The sequence below is a fragment of the Anneissia japonica genome, unplaced genomic scaffold (genome assembly GCF_011630105.1).
Source record: "Anneissia japonica isolate Jap-2015-1 unplaced genomic scaffold, ASM1163010v1 scaffold3862_len378127_cov164, whole genome shotgun sequence".
Classification (NCBI taxonomy): Eukaryota; Metazoa; Echinodermata; class Crinoidea; order Comatulida; family Comatulidae; genus Anneissia; species Anneissia japonica.
In genome coordinates this window covers 324,995-343,880 of record NW_022702440.1, presented here as the reverse complement: position 1 = coordinate 343,880, position 18,886 = coordinate 324,995, and the positions used below count along the sequence as shown (strand labels likewise).

Genomic DNA, 18,886 nt, shown 5'->3' with positions numbered 1-18,886 from the left:
CAAGGCAGGGTGGAATTTCTTCATCACACGGATCTGCAAGATTGAAAAATCGGTCAATGTTTGTTTGTATTTAATTTTTTTTTTTTTTTTGATTTTCAAAAGTAAAAAGGGGTACCGTTCTCAAAGAAACAAAAAGGTATACACAATTAAGAAAGAAAGAAAAAAAAATCGTTCCAAAGAATCTGACAATACATTTTAAAAATGTATGTAGTTAAATAATTAAATTGTAACCAATTTAATTAATTGATGCATTGTATACCAAAAAGAAGGAAGGAACAGAAAAACATGAATGAATTAGTTGCCTGAATTCCAATAAATCTGACAATAAATTTTAAATATATATGTAATTAAATAATTATTTATAACCAATTTGATTAATTGATGCATTGCTTACCCAGTAACAGATTCAACAGGGTGTCTGAGTCACTAGGTAATTCCCTACGTACTTTGAACTTTAGAAACACATGGTTAATACCAAATTGGTCAATTGATATTCCATCATATCAAGACACAATAAGATAGTACATTTATTGATATGAATTAATAGGTTTAAGAACAATTGGGTCCGCACAAGGTGGACCACAGAACCTCACAGGTGTTGTCCTTGTTGTCACGAGTAGAAACCATTAACAAAATCAAATTTGTATGATTCTAGAAAACTTACTATTTTCATAGCCACCGTTTGTCGCACATTCATAATTTTCATTCGTTGAGCTACATGTCCATCCTTCAAGGCATGAAGAATTTCCACACGGATCCGATCCTGCAAGATTTACAAATTGCTTAATTAATAATACATACATCAAGACATATAAAATAATAAAGTCATTGATATTAATTCATAAATTTTCGAATGATTCTATCCAAGCTTAATGTTTTTATAATGTTTATGTCTTTTGATTAGGTTTGGAGAGTCATTGGACTGTGTTTTAGTATACTTTGTGTAATCAAGTCTGGCTGATTTATTAAACATTTTTGTAGGCCTATATGTAATCTGTAAAAAAAAATAAAGGAAATGAAATGAAAAATACTTTTTGTCGTGACCAAATATACAATCTAAACCAAATAATATTAATATTTTATTAGTACATACTGCAGAATTCACGAAATGAATTGATGCGATTTTAGAGACTTACAAACAGCCAAGTAGACAAGGGGCGAGAAAGTGTTGGAGCCCTATTGCATGCATTTGTCTAAAGTAAATCGTTCACGATGTGCTAAAAATACTGCAATATAAATAAGTGTGCGACTAACTAGGAAATTTGATTGCATAGTACATGTTTACATCGTGATTCGTGCATCGTAATCACCATGCGTATGTTACTTTTTAAAAAAATTACGTCTAATCATTTGGCCTCATTGAGGCTCCCCCATTACAAACATGTTAAAATCAACTGTTTGCGTGTTACGTGGAATTACATTTTTTAAAGTTGCTTAGTTTTTGGTGTCTCTATACACTGTCAAGCTCTGTAGTACATGTCTTTATGAGCAGGAGAGGAGCCGTAACCCCGAGACCCATTTTGATTGGGGCCAATGACGCCCCCTGAAAGCCCATAGGCGTTACACCACTGTATAAAATACTCAATCCACATAGCATATGACTCATTTTTATTATCATCACCAGTTTAAAGAAAAAATGTAGGCCTATAATACCCATTATTTTACATAATCAACTAAGAATTGCGTTTAAATCATTATGTTCGAAGCTGTCTATAGTCTAAATTCTTTTACGTCCATTATATTTTGTCAACGACCTTACGTTTTTGTTTATTTATATTTACTTTAAAATGTATTTAGTTTTGTAAAAATTTTGATTTTGTATTAATAAAACCATTAAAGAATAGTCTACTAAACCATGTTAAGGGTGATAATACAGTATATTAAGTACTGTACCGGTATTTGATTATAAAATGAATACATCCATAAAGTTTTTCGTTTAAAAAAACGGAACATCAATAATATTAACTATATTTTGTCTTAATTTAGAACAGCATTCGATGATTAAACAAACAATTCATTTTTAAAACACTGTATTATAAAAGCTGAATTTAATTGTGTGATTATATTATATAACGTTTTCTCCAATTTGAAGAAATGATCGATTGTTCAAATGACAAATTTAGTTATCCATGTCAGCTCGAACGAGGATCAAGGACTATATTCACCCCCGTTCGCTTATTTTGCATTGTTACTGTCAACTGCTTTAATTTTTGCATAACAAAATAATGACATAAAAAAGTAACAGTTTTATGGAAAGGTGAGTTGAAGATATTGATTATGAATAATGTTTTAACTCCTCGCCCTTCCACAAAAAAAAAAACAAATAAACAAAAACAAAAACAAAAAAATAAATAAATAAAATTAAAAAAATTCAATGCTTCTAATTAATTGACAAATTATATGTAATTGATTAAAGCATATTATTTAATGTAAATTTAGAAACGACTTCCACTCCACTCACTATTATAACAGCCTCGGATAGAATTTCCTGAGATAAATGATGTACAATATTACAAATAACAAAATTGTAACAACAATTTATATGGTTCTACTGAGCCGGGTATATACTGCGTCGTACGACCGTCGTTCGGAGCGATTCCATTGAGAACGAAACACGATGACAATCCGCTCTGTCTGCCATCGAGAATCAACAGACGGCTTCGTCTTGCCGTCAAGCGCTCAAATTGAGCGGATATTGATTCATACGACGACGTTTGTACAACGCAGTGTATGCCTAGCTATATGCAACTCATACCTAAATTGCACGGACGAATCGTATAGATGTATAATTGATCGGGCTTAATTGATCTGATGTTTAAGTCGCCGGTTTCTTCAGTGAACTGGTCGCCACGCTCTCCCGTCTCGAACTCAATATGTATGTGAATATTACTTATATTTTTACAGTCATGAGTATTTTCAGTTTCGTTTATTGTTATTTTACAATCATTTGTTGTTCTGCTGATATTTATTATATCATTTGAACAAACATTATGTTGATCACTAATTAGCAGGGCTATGCTTTCATTATTAACTGATGAGAAACAGACGAATGTATTCGTAGGATTGGAAATATTAAGCTCGAACTCGATTTTGGTGGCTTCCATCAAAGGTACCATATAATAGTTATTATCTGTAAAAAAAAAAAAAGCTTGACATAATAAACGAAGTTATAACCGGCTGTTATATTCTCACATTAAAGTAGTATAGGTCAGATACTCCATTGTGTATACGATAAAGCTAGCATAGGCTGTTATCGAAATTTAAGTTATAAACATAATGCAAGAAGTCAAAATATATACACTGTACATCAGTGTTTTGTTTTACATATGATTTTCAAATTTACAGTAGTTATCGACAGGCTGCAACATATTTCTGGGTAAACTCGGGTGTTAACACTGCGAAATAATACGAGTACAATAAAGAAAACTAAAAAAAAAATAAAAATCCAATGATTGGTGGGCAGAACAATATTTTTTTTTTTGCACGGCTGGCGTTCCTTACATTTCATCCTTTTATCTCATCGCCAGCCGCACTGCACTTATGTGCTCAGGTTTTTCATACTTTTTCATTAATTTTTTTTTTACCTTATTTAGGCCTAAACTCACTTACATCTTCCTTACTCCTGCATGCTGTGTCTCTTTACTATTATATCGACGCAATTTTATAATACACGCACTTGTTGTTTTTGTTTTTGTTTTTGTTTTTTCCTCATACTATATATACTCCTCTTTCCCCCGCCCTATGTACAATGGCGATGATAAGTGGAGCTATTGTTGGACAAAGTTACCGTACTCGCGCGAATAAGCGCCCCTTTGAATAATTTAAATAAACGCCTCCTCAATAATCCAATCAGTCCGGGGACAGTGGATGTTGGCATGATTTGAGGTGTGGAGTATTTCTCCTTTAGTCAATATCAAAATGACGATATACATCTTGGACAGATGAGAGCTCCCTGGACAGACAGTATATTTCCAACTTTCATCTTCTTGCATTTGTCTATAGCCTAGTCCTATTCCTTTTCCGACAATTTGCACCTTTAACACATTCTCATCTGAGTTTTCAAGAAAACCTGCAATGATCATGCCATCCTGCTAATCTCAATCGGCCGATGGCCAACAAGTATAACCACCACCACTAATTTCATCTGCTATTCTTCTGTTATGTAATGCTGTACTCACAACATTCTTGTCATGACAAGCCATGCTCTCAGGACGATTATCTTTTCCGCCGCAACACCATTCGTAATTTGCGGTTTCCTGATGTCCTTATATAATCGTTTTTCATTCCAAATTTGCCTCTTGAATTTAATAAGTTCCCCTCGATTTTCATCTATATATATAAATTTCCACTCTGTTTTCATAAGTGCCCCGTTCGAATAAATGCCACGTTCGAATAAGTGCCCCGTTTGAATAAGCGCCCCTCAAAAAGTGCAAAAAAATATTTTAAGCGCCTGGGCGCTTATTCGCGCGAGTACGGTATGCTAGCGACCAGGCGGAATCAAAGCGGGGCTCAAATAAATATGGTAAGTTAACCCTGAATAATATGGATTTATTTAAATGAGGCAATTATCCAATATCCAGCTACATAGAAACTAAAAGTCATCCATTGATACCCGACGAGATGGATCTGGTGTACATGTGTCTAGGATGTATGATCTCCAGTCTTCTGGGTATAACAAATAATACTGCATCTACTCACAGTAAATGCAGCCTAATAATAATTATGTTGTATACATTTAAGTAATACCACCTAATTAGATGATTAATTTGGTTGTTTTTAAGTAAGTATAATTGTGCTATAATACTTACATAAATATTTATTTATGTATCATGCACATACGTAAATATATACAAACTAAGTAGGTTGTATTTTAATTAAATTTGAATGATGACATAAATATATACAACAAATCTATTTATCGCAACTATAATATTATAGTAAATTGAACTGTTTTTATAATTTCACAATGCAGTGACGTGTGTTGCATCTTGCATAATCAACTTAACTTAACAATTAATGTTGTTAGACCCAATTCCAGAGGCTCTTTACGACCTTATTTAACTTATTTAAACGATTAATATCAAGATTTAAAACTCAAATTACAGAGCAATAACATAAATTTGACTGAATAACTGATAAATAATAAATTGTCATGAGAGAGGAGCAAAACTTAAACTTCTTCCATAAGGTATATAAAATATATTCACCTATGCATTTATTATGTGAAAGAAATATCAGAACGGTCTTACAAATCATGTAAACATGGAATAATACAGTAATGAAGGGTATACCCCTTCCGAAAGTGACAAGTATTAACTGTACAAGAAAAACTCGTATGCTATTGAAATAATTAGTAGGCTTCCTGTTAGTTTAGGTTATTATCATGGGCGAATTTAGGGAGAGCGGAGCTGGCCGGTCCCCACTCCCTTTTGGAAAGTAAAAATAACATAATACAAAAGATAAAAAGTAAAAGAAAAAAAAGAAAGGAAGAAAGAAAAGGAAAAAAATGATCTCCCAAAAAACGACCAGAGGTTATTTTCGGGCGTTTAGAAAACAGTAATTCTGCGTGTGCATGCCGCCGGATCCCCAATGGTGGTGTTATCGCGATCGGCCCCACTTTCGGCGCCCGTTTCGGACATCTCTGGATCCGCTGCTGATTACAGTTTACAGCACTAAGGCATAGAGTATATATAATTTTTTTTATTTATTTTTTTTTTTTATTTAGGATTTTCTACAGAAGGGATATTTTTTAATTTAACTGATAGGCTACACAACTTCTACATTTTTTTTAAAAATTGCATAAGATCTCAAGTATACCTAGGCCTATTAGATTTTATAAATGAAAAGTAGAGATATTTTTTTCCCCGATTCAATTTCCATCATTGCTCTATTTGTGCTTCTGGAGGGCTGAAATGTAAATTTCAATAACCCATCGTATTTCGGATGAGACGTTATAAAAAGTTGAACGAGTATGCAATAAAGCCCACGTTAAAGAACGCAGTACAATTTTCGGAAAAGAGTAGGATATTGTCTCCAAAATTGTAAACAAAATTAGAAGAACCATACTGGAAATAAGCTTTCGTTGGGTTATGATTGGTTTTTTACACCGAATAAATCCAATCCCATTCAAAGTCATTACCTTCAGGCTGCGAGTCGGAATCAGCGTCTCCAGCTGCTGTCTGACAAACTGCAAAGTAGATTGCGAACATGTATACTACCAACATTTCTATAATTTACAAGATACGAGCATGCCCTGTATCAAAGAACAATTCAATAATGTCGAACTTCTACACCGCCAAACTTCTTCGAAATTCTGAAATGGAGTGGTTGAATTTAATGAACGTTATGTTGATACTTTATTGGCTGGGGTAAAAATAGAAAACGTACTTATTAGGTCTATATATAAAAAATCGATTAGAAAATATAAAACAAAATTACGAAATATTATGATATATATCCATTATATATATATATATTGTATAACCGGTGCTTAAATTCTTTATTTAGCATGTCAACTCATTATGCCAGGATACAGTGATGACAAAAAGAAAATATATTTACCCCCAATATGTGTCTACTATTCCATTATTCATACCTGTCATAATGCACACATAATGGTAAACTTATTTGATAATTATGCATGTGCCTTTAAGATTCTGAAACAATAATAATGTAGAGTAAAGCATGATAGTAAATAGTATTAAAATTGAAATAATAATAAAGATAAGATTAAGAATAATAATAATATCAAATATAAAAATAAAATTAATATTAATAATAATGATAATAATAATAATAATAATAATAATAATAACAATAATAATAATAATTATAATAATAATAATAGTAACAATGATGATGATGATAATAATAGTACTGACAATACCACTACTAATATTATGATATTATTGCAAGTATAATAACAAAAGAGTTGAATAAAAGTTCTCTCTAGTAAAATACTTTCTCTTCGTTGTCGTAAAGCATTATGGATCGAAAGTAACTGACTGGCGTTAGTAAAGTTGTACACAAAAGGTTCCAAGATGCAAACCGTCTATCAAAACACACCTTATAAATTAGTAAATAGTAAATTCGTTTTATATTATTAGAATCTAAAGAGCTTACTGTTCCATTATGTATTTATAGACCCACGTATGATTGCAAATAACTTATTGCCTGGATACAGTGGTGAAAATAGAAACACATTTTTGTCCTAATAACGTGCTCTCCATTATGGTATTTTTGCTGTCAGTCATAATTTCTACGGAAGAGAATATGGCTATTGGTTTAAATTCTTAACATGGGCGTGTTCTATTTTTCCCTCAGAGAACTATAATAATAATTAAGCCTACCACACCATGTTCCTTGGTAAATACATGTGGTTATACCTTAAACATCGCTTACACGTTCTCTATTATATCATAATTTATATATACAGTAGGTTTCCGTAGTCCGGTGGGTATGATACTCGCCTTAAAATCCAGCGGATGCAGTTTCGAATCTCGCCAGACACTTTTTTCTTCATAGAACTGAAATAAAGGAACCTTTCGTTTTTGAGCTATGCTTGATACGATTATTGCAACATGTACTTATTCGAGCACTGTTATTGTTATTTATCTATTTGTTTATATATATATATATATATATATATATATATATATATATAATGTTGTGCCATTGCAATAGTGGTACACGTAATATCGCGAATAGTATAAAGACAATTTGAAGATGAACACGGTGGGCATTTCAGGATACAGACAATTAACGATTGCTCTCTTCACCATTTTCTCCCCTTATTGAATGGCAACTGGAGTTAAAACATATATTTAAAAAAAAATGTTCATGTAGGCCTACCAATCAATGTATATGGTTCTCAATGTACTAATATTAACTGTGTTTGTACTAAGAAATCTGACACAATTCCAAGTAATATAACAATTATTGTTTATTTACCTGTACACGTGTAGCTCGATATCATTAAAGTTATTTAAAAACAAATCAGCAATTAATTAGTGATATTAATAGATATTGTATGCTATACATTTTCTTTTGAAATACAAATGAATAGGTAGAGTTTGGAATAAGAGACTGTCAGGTATGATTATGAAGTGTTGAATTTGATCCGAGGCATTCAAAAATTAATTATAATGCCGCAGATGACATGTGTTATTTTACGTGAATGTCATGTTCTGTGTTTGTTATCTCCTAGGTCTTTACCGATTAGTTTTGAGCAATGTAAATTATCTAGTCAATTCTTGGTAATGTTAAGGTAGAAAGATTTATCACATTGTAAATTTATAGGCATATGGAATAGAGCATTAAGATTCAAGGGCATGTCCATATTTTTGTGAAACGATGGAGTTTCGCAGTGTTAGAATGAGGTAGGCTTTACATGAGTCTCCTGTTTAAATCGAAGAATAAGATAGGAACGTTACGCTGCTCAACGCCAGGCAATTCTAAACGATGACTTTGTCTGCTTTGTCTGTCAGCGTCGCTGCCGTTCACGTCTGGGGCTGATCAGCCACAGCAGAAAGCACACCAGCCTGCAGCACTAAAGTCTTTGCGTTCATCCAAAGCTTTCAATAACAATAACGATAATTATGTTAATAATAATAATAATGATGAAAATAATAATAATAATAATAGTAACAATAATAATAATAATAATAATAATAATAATAATAATAATAATAATATTGATAATAATAATACTACTACTACTACTACTATTACTACTACTACTACTACTACTACTAATAATAATAATAATAATAACAACAATAAAAAGAATAAAAATTATAATAATATTAATTAAATGCTAAAAAAAATTAAGAGAGAAATGAGATCTGTCGGATTCGACGGCTCAGTCAATCAAGATAGGACATAGTATTTTGGTCCAAAGACATGTTTCCAGTAGTACACAGTGGCGCCGAGAGACCGGGGAAAAATAAAGAAAGACAAATAATAAAAGTATACATTCATCCAGTATCATTCATGTGTTTTTCTCACGAGAATTGTAAATAAAGCTTCCGTTTATCGATGAAAGCTCGTAATTAATCGCTTCTAATCCTTTTTTTCATGAATATTTTCATGACCTCTACTGCGAGTGTATGTTTACAATGTATCATATAATATTTTTTCCCCACTTTTTTACGTTATTAATTAATATTTATCAAAGGCTTGGGGGGGGGGGAGAAGAGAGAGTGTGAGAGAGAGAAAAGAAATTCTACTAAAACTTAGTCTTAGCAGCTCTGTCGTAGTTTGTATTTCAGTCGATCCAGCTGAAAAACAAGAAAAGCAGCGGAAGGAGTTGAGCCAGTGACCAAAGATCTAAAAGGATCTCTACGGTTCAGCGTGCACACGTCGACTAACCACCAATTTAGCCGACTGAGCTAAGCTGCTAAAAGATCCATTTCTCCTCCTCCACTCCACTAAGCAAGGATTTAATAATAATTATTGATAATTAATGCATATGTTGATGTCGTATCCTTGACACGAATATAAATATAGTACGCAATGATATCCAAAACACCAAGAACTTTATTTCTACTATACTGAGATACTCGACTCGAATTGACTCCCCTTTGTTAAGAAAGCACAGCTTAATACAGCATGCCAGGTGTACCTAATAATATTTAAATCTATCGTTAACTAAAGAAGGCGCAATATTACAACTGTTGAATGAATTCTACTCATATTGTAATACAGTAAAACCTTAAATTGAAGCCCAATGAGCTTAATATTGAGAAGAAGCCCACCTAGAATTGAAGCCCCTCTTTAGTTTGCAAAAGTAGCCTTCGAAAAAAAAAAGTCGGTCTCGAAAAGAAGCTAATTTCAAGATAGCATTGTTTTTTTTTCGAGATAGTACAGTACATACACTGTGCATGAATTTCAAGGAAATAAAAAAATGTAAAACATGTTTGGTGTATACAGCAGTTTAGATGATTTATTCTCGGTTAATACACTCCATGACGCAGGCTGATGTTACAGTGGCCCGATTTATTGTTTTGTATTAATAATTCCCAAAATTGATGGCATTCATTTTGAAAAGAATGCCCTCCGTTTATACACTGCAAAAGCAGCTTCGAAAAGAAGCCAATCGCGAAAAGAAACCCATCTCTAAAAGAAGCCTATCCTAAGTTCGCAAAAAAAAATAAATTAAAAAAAAAACTAAAAAAAGAAAAAAAAAAAACCCAGAGCTTCAATGTAAGATTTTACGATATGTTGATTGAATGGTTTTTGTGGCGATCATTGGACATTAAGCGTGCAGTGATACGCGACACCAGAGTTATAACCTTTTTGATGTCCCGAGATGCGTCCTGTTGTTGAAATGCTTTGATGAAATACAGATTTTTGAATACTGTATTTAAAATCTGGGAGAAAGGTGAAAAATTCTGGCCTGTGTTATGTATGATGTGTCTCACCTATTTATATATTTGGTTGTGCTTCTACCATACCTTTTACTTTATTTTTCCATGTTTCGTATTATAAATTATACCAGTACATATATATGTATAAATCCAAGTCATCACGTTTCCTCTTCTTTTTGCTGTTCAGGTAACAGAAATCAGGTTTTCTCAGAAAAGGGACTATTAGTATACGACTTTATTTTAATTTTGATTTGTTTATTTATGTACAAACAAACACTTGTTTTACGTGCAATTTGCAAAATTAAGTGGCCATTAGGAATAAAATTATTTTACAACCATTTACTTGTGTGGTCCTTCTGGTAGTGATTGGGCAGTACACCGGGAGACAATCCCTACTCTTTAATTTTCAGTATAGTGTACTGCGTTATTTTTTTATTTACTGTAAAACGGCCTCACGCGTGTTAAAATACAACATTTACTTACACAAACAGAAGTAAATGTAACTTTTAATCGACGATGGTGGCGCAGTCATCATTCAAATATCTGTGTGCTTATCACCAAAAAAACATTATTAGGCCTATCAATCTGTCCTGTTCAAAGAGATTTACAGCATTTACGCAAACCTAATGAAATCTAACTTCTAATCGACGATGGTGGCGCAATCACCATTTGCACTTTTGCTATCTGCACTTATCCTCGTACTACCATAAAACATCGAATTAAAGCCCTGGGCTTCTTGTTTTTGAGAACTTTAGATGGGCTTCTTTTTGAGATGGGCTTCATTTCAAAATGGGCTTCTTTTCGAGGCTACTTTTGCAAAGTGAAGAGGTGAGGTGGGTGGGGGGCTTCTTTTCAAAATGAGTTCTGTAAATTTTGCGAATTTTTATTATAAAATAATAATACAGCCACTGTAATATCGCTCTGTATCTTGGAGTGTATTTAACTGACATTAAATCACCTAAACTACTGTATAAACCATAAATTCAAAAAATGTTTTGAATTTATTTTGTTTTTTGAAATTCATGTACAGAACTACAATCTCAAAAAGAAGCCTATGCTTTTCTTAATGCTATGCTTCTTTTCTAGGCTAATTTTGCAAACTAAAGAGGGGCTTCAAAAATATTATGTCATATGTATGCATAATAGTAAACGTATTAGATAATAAAGTGACTTTTAGATGCTAATAATAATAATAATAATTATTATTATTATTATTATTTTTTTATTATTATTATTATTTTTATTATTATAACACAACCATTATAATATTAATGATAATAATAATGATAATAATTATTATTAATAATAATGATAATGATGATAATAATAATTATGTTTATAATAATAATAAAAATAATAATAATGATAACATAATATTCACATTAATGTGAATATTACTACACATCTTTTAAATTAATTGATAGATATATTACGCGTCTTAAGTTATTTGAATCTTTAAAAGTGTATTTTTCAACTATGCAATTCATAGATCCATTTATTAGAAATATAATTACGTATTGCCGAGATACAGATATGCAAACAGAAACAGATTATTTTATCTTCATTATTTTATTATTGATGTTTTATTATTAAATGTATTTTGTTATTCATGTCTCCATTATCCACTATTTTTATGTTTTTATTATTCAAGTATTTCATTAAACATGTGTCTTCATTATTTTATTATTACTGTCTAGTATCTACATAATACTTTATTAAGGACTAATTTATAGTTCGTGACAATTTACAGATAGGTGTCTTACCATTATTGACATCTTTTGAAATCATATTTATGTCCACTAAAATATCGTAAAAAATAATTTTAAGCTAACACGAATCTGCAAAATATTTGGACGAGGAATTGTCAATCTAGAAAAGCAACACATTACATGTAACAATTCAATATTCAAGTTACGTTAAACTACGAACAGTGGAAGTTAACAGAGTAGCATTCAGTAAAGTTAAGTGGATCGTAACTTTACTGAGTGCCAAAACAAGTCAATACGTGACGAATAAGGAATGTAAACAGTTTAGCATGTAGGCCTAATTTATAATCCAGTTTTTAATATATTATTGTCAACATTATAAACAAAACCAAAAAAAAAATATAGGCTTAGAATAGTTCCTTATTGAAAAGGATCTTTGTTTTTCGTTTGCAAAGGTCTTTCTAAAATTTAGTTAAAGATATTATTCAAGATTATGCTCTAGAATATACTGTAAACTTGTATATATACTTGCATTTATCGCATTGGTATTCACATACTGATTATTAAACATTATGATGCTCATGACGGATTAGAGTTTGAGGGTCAGTAACGTCCAACCCTTTCTCCCATATAATGTTAGAGTGCCTTTTTAGTAGACAAAAAATGTTAAGAAATAGATAGCCAGCATTGTTTTGGGGTGGTTCATTTATAAGAATAATTTTTAAACTAATATATTATTTATATTTTTTGACTTTTAAAAAATCGCACGTCTCTAAAAGGATGGGATTGTGACAAGAGACAAAAGATGGTTCCCAAGGTCGTTTAAACTGATGTCATCTACTAACACAGTAGTAGTAATTCTGGACCCCCACCTGCAAATATCTTGATTCGTCTTTTCAGTGGCTCTTTCGCGAGTAATAATTATTAGGCCTATCATTATATTATACCACATTTCTGGTAGAATATACACATGTGTTTCTGGCTATGTACGATTGTAAACCCGTCCTAATAAACATCGTGCACGCGATTTAAATCAGAGTGTACTCTTAGTTTCATCATTCAAACATGGTTAAGTAATTTAATGATTTATAGTTGTTTGACCCTGCAATATAAGCATAACAATACACGCGTTTGTTATTACACTTGCAAAAGTGCATTTAATATTATCCCACTACTGTATTCTGCTGTCATTATGTTCTGCTGTAGTATATTCAGGACAGTTGGCTGTCCATGCAGATTCAATATCCCCATATCTATTTATAGAATAGAATTGAAAATCATCCAAACTCCTATGAAAGATATTCTGTTTTAAGATACAAATGTTACCATTGGTATTCCAATGTTGCTGAAGTATTTGCAAACTCATTTTAGGTAGGTTCGAATAAAACATCGTGTACCATTGATCCAAAGTCTATCAAGCTTTCTGTGGGTAGTTTATATGTTTTCTTGCCACTTTTATTACACAAAATATTTATATGCTAATAGTCACTTGCAAAATCAAATTTACGTAACGTCAGACTCTTTAAAAAATAAAAGGAGCTCAAATTAGCATCATCAACATTACTATCAACATCACCATTATTACTATTATCACCTCTATCATCATCACTAGCACTATCATCATTATCATTTACAATACCATCATCATGTTTGGTGATCGCCCTTGTGATTAAGAACAATTGATTTATAGTTAATACACGCTTTAGTAAATATTATCTTCATTACCATTAGATGTGATTGTTATGATCTTATGCAATATAATTATTAATTTTCCTTACAAAAAATGTTATTACTGACGACTTCGTTTAATTTCGTTTATTTATTTTGCACATCAAATATCACAAGACATTTAAGCGTGAAATTAGACATCGCTTATACGAACTAGTACGAAGTACATGAATGCTTGTTAGTTTTATTCTAATTAATATTTATAAACGATGGGTTTGTTATTCAAAGATGTAGAGTAAGTGCCTTATAGTATACATAATACTATTGCTTATATGGGTACGTCATAACTTTCAACGGGCGTGACCTCATACTGTATTATGCAATACCATCAAAGCTACTGCAGTGTAGGCCTACTTGAAAAGGTAGGATGTTCAGTTGTTTAACAGAGAGACTAAAATACTTATCTGGTCTATATACGGCTTGATACGGCCTGCTCTGACGAAAAGCTGTACGTTATGTAAACTATTATGATGTTACCTTCCCTATATATCACTCTATAACATTTCCGCCCCTTCTTTTATACTAATTTTCGAGTATTTTTCTACCACCAGAAACAAATAACCAATGTTAAAGCTTAAATACTAACGTTACAACAAAGCAAATTGTGCAATACCACGTTAATACTCCAGTAAGTTCTAATAATAAGCGCCACTCACTAATGCGCTCGATGCTCTTGAATAAAAGTCCCACAAGGCATGCAACAATTAAAATACACGACACGTTACTCAGAAAGTTACACAATTATATATACGTCACAAGGGTGACTTAAACACATTCTGAATAGTAGGCCTCCTATAGGTTACATCTGATTAATAATACACTTTAGTTTACATTTATCTAACATTAATATGTCTCCTTAAGAAACCTGTCGTTTGCATCTCGGAGGGCAGCTCGCGAAGCAATTATTTTACTTAAAAATTGATAGCCGCTGTACTTTTGTAACACAAAACAGAGATTTGGACCTGTCTCTTATACACATCTAGATGTGTATAAGAGACAGATATTACGGAGCCCAGCAAGCCTACTCTGGCGTCCCAGGCAGGAAAATCCGAACACCTCTCGAAACCGTCCAGCCACATGTCGACATGTTCTCTACCTACAATGCACCACCGCCACTCTGCACGTGCCATACAACACCAGGGTGAAAGCACATTAACAGTGTCCTACTAGTGTTCTATTATCCGACTTCTTCCCTTTCCGTTTGTATTTTGTAATGCCCCGGGTCCACCAACTGTGACGATTCTGTCAGGACCGAGATGATCAATCCAACGTCCATGGCATAGCCTAGTGCTTACACACAGTACGGAGACAGCATAGATAGACCAGGCTATAACTGAGATAGTTGCCACTTGGAGAGGTAGAAATTCTCATATGATTTTTCTAGACCAGTTTTTTATGGGGAATCAGAATATGTGAGGTAAAAGGGGTGTAACCTGAGAACTTTCGCATGAGGGCGCTTTTTCAAAATGGCCGCCAAAATCCAATAAACTACATATATATGGGTAAAATAAGCACAGAAGAGGTAGGTTTGAACAACTTTTGAATATGTAATAATAGGAGTAAAGTATAACTAGCTAAAGTTATTAATGTGAAGATTCCCGGAGGCAATTGAGGGCGCTTTTTAAAATAGCCGCCAAAATTAAATAACAACTTAACAGCAGCTTCAATACCCTAGATTAATTTGTTTGATTTACAAAACCTGAATGTAATAACTGCTGTTGACTTTTTAAACCCAAAATAACATATTTTAGGGGTGTAAGCTAACTCACTTTTGAAAATGTAAGTAAAAATTCCCCCTTATATTAGCCCTTTTCTGTTTTGAAGAATGTAAAATATCACAAAAATCTTTAAAAAATTCCAGCTTCCTTACAAATATCCGGTTGTTTTCATTATTTCTGTGTGCTATACAAGGTATTTCAGGCAACTACCATAATTTTCATGTATGAAGAAGGCATAAATTTATTTACTACATATTTGTCCTGTAGTGTTTAACTGTGTAGCCCTATGTTGCGCAATAATCTTCAGGTATGGCTTTTATCACTGCAATCTGAAAGTCTTCGTATTTATCGTATGAACAATTCTTGGACGGGAATTTCTGCTAACATGGTGGCAACCATGATGTCAGTGATCTTGTCTCTGCAAAACTTTCTATTGAACATGTTACTTGCTTGATTTACACTTTTCTCCTTAACTCCAAGCGGCAGTGAGACATACTCTTGTTCTTCAGACAACTTTTGTGACAGAACATCTAAAACTCCGAAGTTGCTGAAAGTTTCAACAAACTCAGTTTATGATTACAGAAGCTACGTTTTCCTTTACGAAAGAAAGCCGGGGTGTAATTGTCTGTAATACCGATTTCTCGAGAAAAAGAACGGATTATTGCTATGTCTTGGTTGTTATTCGTTAAAGCATGCTTTGCATACAGAAGACTTTCGTGTCGGCTTCTTCTTGGTGGTTCTACGCCAGATTGTAGAACCCCAGGTTGCAGTCTGCCAGATTTTTTAGTTCTCTTTGCCAAAACACAGTTTGCCGAATGTCAGTTTGCTGAATCAAAACTACGAATCCCAGTTTGTTGAAACCCAATTTGCGCTGAAACCCACTTTGTGGAAAATAAAATAAAAGCCATAAAACATTAACTACAGCATAACATTCATGTTGGAACACTCTCTTACTGTGTATTCGTATAAGAAATATTGGCTTATTAGTTAAATGATTCTTTTTCTTTTAATCTGTAAATCAATTAGCTATCAGCAAATAAAATTCAATTTAATAGGCCATGCAGTTAAAACGTTTTATGAGCATACCTATGATAAATACATAAATTCATATTTAAAAAAATATGAATTTAAAAGGAAATAAACAAACTAATAATAATCTACAATATACACACATATCAATTGTGGCTCCAGAAATTTGTTGACAGGGGGTCTGACTCAAGGGGCCGACTAGAGCCTCGGTGGTCAGGGACCTGGCACAACAATCTTGATAAGGTTTGCAGAGGGAGTATTTTAGAAGGATACGATGCTTATCCTTAATTTCATTTCATTTTATTTCTAATTTTAACTGATAGCCATGCTTTCAAGTGTGTTTTTCTAAACTTTGTTGTCTTCGAATATTTTTCTTTTTAATTTGTACACAAATGAAGCTCCTTCCTTTCAAATGCACAGTATGCTGTACTTTTGTAACACAAAACAGAGATTTGGACTGGGTTTCGGAAAACAGAGTTTTGGGAAAATAGGATTTCATGATTTCAGTGAACTGGATTTGGCATTCTGGGTTTCAGCAAACTGAGTTTCTGCAAACTGGGATTTCGACAAATTGGTTGGATGCCTTCTTGAATATTGCTATCGGTAAGAATGCATCCTTGTCACTGAAAGAGATTTTGTATTAGTTCCAGATCTTCGTAGCAGCCAAGAAAAGCAGAGCCGAAAGTCGTCCTGCATGCAATGCATGCTTTAAGGAATTACAACCAATACATAAACTGTCTCTTATACACATCTAGATGTGTATAAGAGACAGGTCAAAGAGAGAGTGAGAGAGAGTCATTCTAGACACAAACACTGGCAAATACCGAAAGTTGTTCAAATTAAGTGACATTAGCTTTCACCAGCGAAGAAAGCATCCCTTATTGGATCTCGTGCTTCTGTAGTCAAAGGCAAAGTGTTGTTGACACTTTCTGCAACTTTAAAGTTTTAGATGTTCTGTCACAAAAGATGTCTAAGGAACTTGAAGACTGTGGTATGGAGTTAAGGGGAAAAGTGTAAATCAAGCAAATATGTGAAATGTTCAATAGAGGAAACAAGATCACAGACATATCATTGCTACCACCATGTTTGCAAGCAGACCCTTGAGCACTTGAGCAAATTTAATCGCTAAAATGGAAATTAAGCAGACGTAAATGATTTGGTCAAAAAAAATAGTATTCACAACAGATGGAATGATCAAATGAAGCAAAAAATTATTGAGACAGTAATGCCCATGGACGTCCAAGAACTGTTTATAATAAAGACGAAGACTTTCAGATTGCAGTGTGATTAGCAATACATGAAAATTATTGCTCAACATAGGGTTACACAGTAAAGGACAATAATGTAATAAATGAATTAATGCCTTTATACATGTAAATTATGTATAATTTACATGTATAAAGGCATTAATTCATTTATACATGTAAATTATGGTAGTTATTTGTGTGGTCCTCTGGAATACATTGTGTAGTACACAAAAATAATGGAAAACAACCGGATATTTGTAAGAAAGCTGGATTTTTTTAAAGGATTCTGGTGATATTTTCCATTCTTCTAAACAGAAAAGGACTAATATAAGGGGGCATTTTTACTTACATTTCCAAAAGTGAGTTAGCTTACCACCCTAAAATATGTTATTTTGGGTTTAAAAAGTCAACAGCAGTTATTATATTCATGTTTTGTAAATTAACCAAATTTATTTAGGGTATTGAAGCTGCTGTTAAGCTGTTCTTTAATTTTGGCCGCCATTTTAAAAAGTGCCCTCAATTGCCTCTCGACATCTTCACATTAATAACTTTAGCTAATTATACTTTACTCCTATCATTACATATTCAAAAGTTGGTCAAACCTACCTCTTTTGTGCTTATTTTACCTATATATATGTATTTTATTGGATTTTAGCGGCCATTTTGAAAAAAGCGCCCTCCCGCGAAAGTTCTCAGGTTACGCCCCTTTTACCTCACATATTCTGATTCCCCATAAAAAACTGGTCTAGAAAAACCATATGAGAATTTCTACCTCTCCAAGTGGCACCTATCTCAATTATAGCCTGGTCTAAGAGATATAATAAGAATACTAGTGCGCTAACTGCAATGTATTCGATGTTCGAAATAGGCAGAGCTGTGTGTGTACCATCCAAGATGGCTGCCATACATTTAGCCAATCATATTTCGCCTAAGCACCATTATTTGCAATTGCGCCCTCTATTTATACAGAAAGTTCAGTACAGCTAGTTATCCGTATGTTTGAAACTCGAGCGTTGTGGTGTATGGGTGTAATGTACACGAGTTAAATTATCATTCCTTGGTACTTTATTTTTGAATAATATGCTCCAAAC

The 18,886-nt window shown here is 32.8% G+C and overlaps 1 protein-coding gene across 1 annotated transcript in view; it reads right to left on the bottom strand.

Moving 5' to 3' along the window:
* The window catches only part of LOC117103871, a 33,311-nt gene that overhangs the window by 4,377 nt on the left and 10,048 nt on the right, over positions 1-18,886 (bottom strand). The window contains exons 2-3 of the mRNA XM_033244486.1: positions 6,140-6,313; positions 2,756-3,130 (exon numbers count right to left, since the gene is read on the bottom strand). Coding sequence (XP_033100377.1) covers positions 2,756-3,130; positions 6,140-6,224 — 460 coding nt within the window. The 5' untranslated portion in view covers positions 6,225-6,313. The remainder of the gene's footprint in view (positions 1-2,755; positions 3,131-6,139; positions 6,314-18,886) is intronic.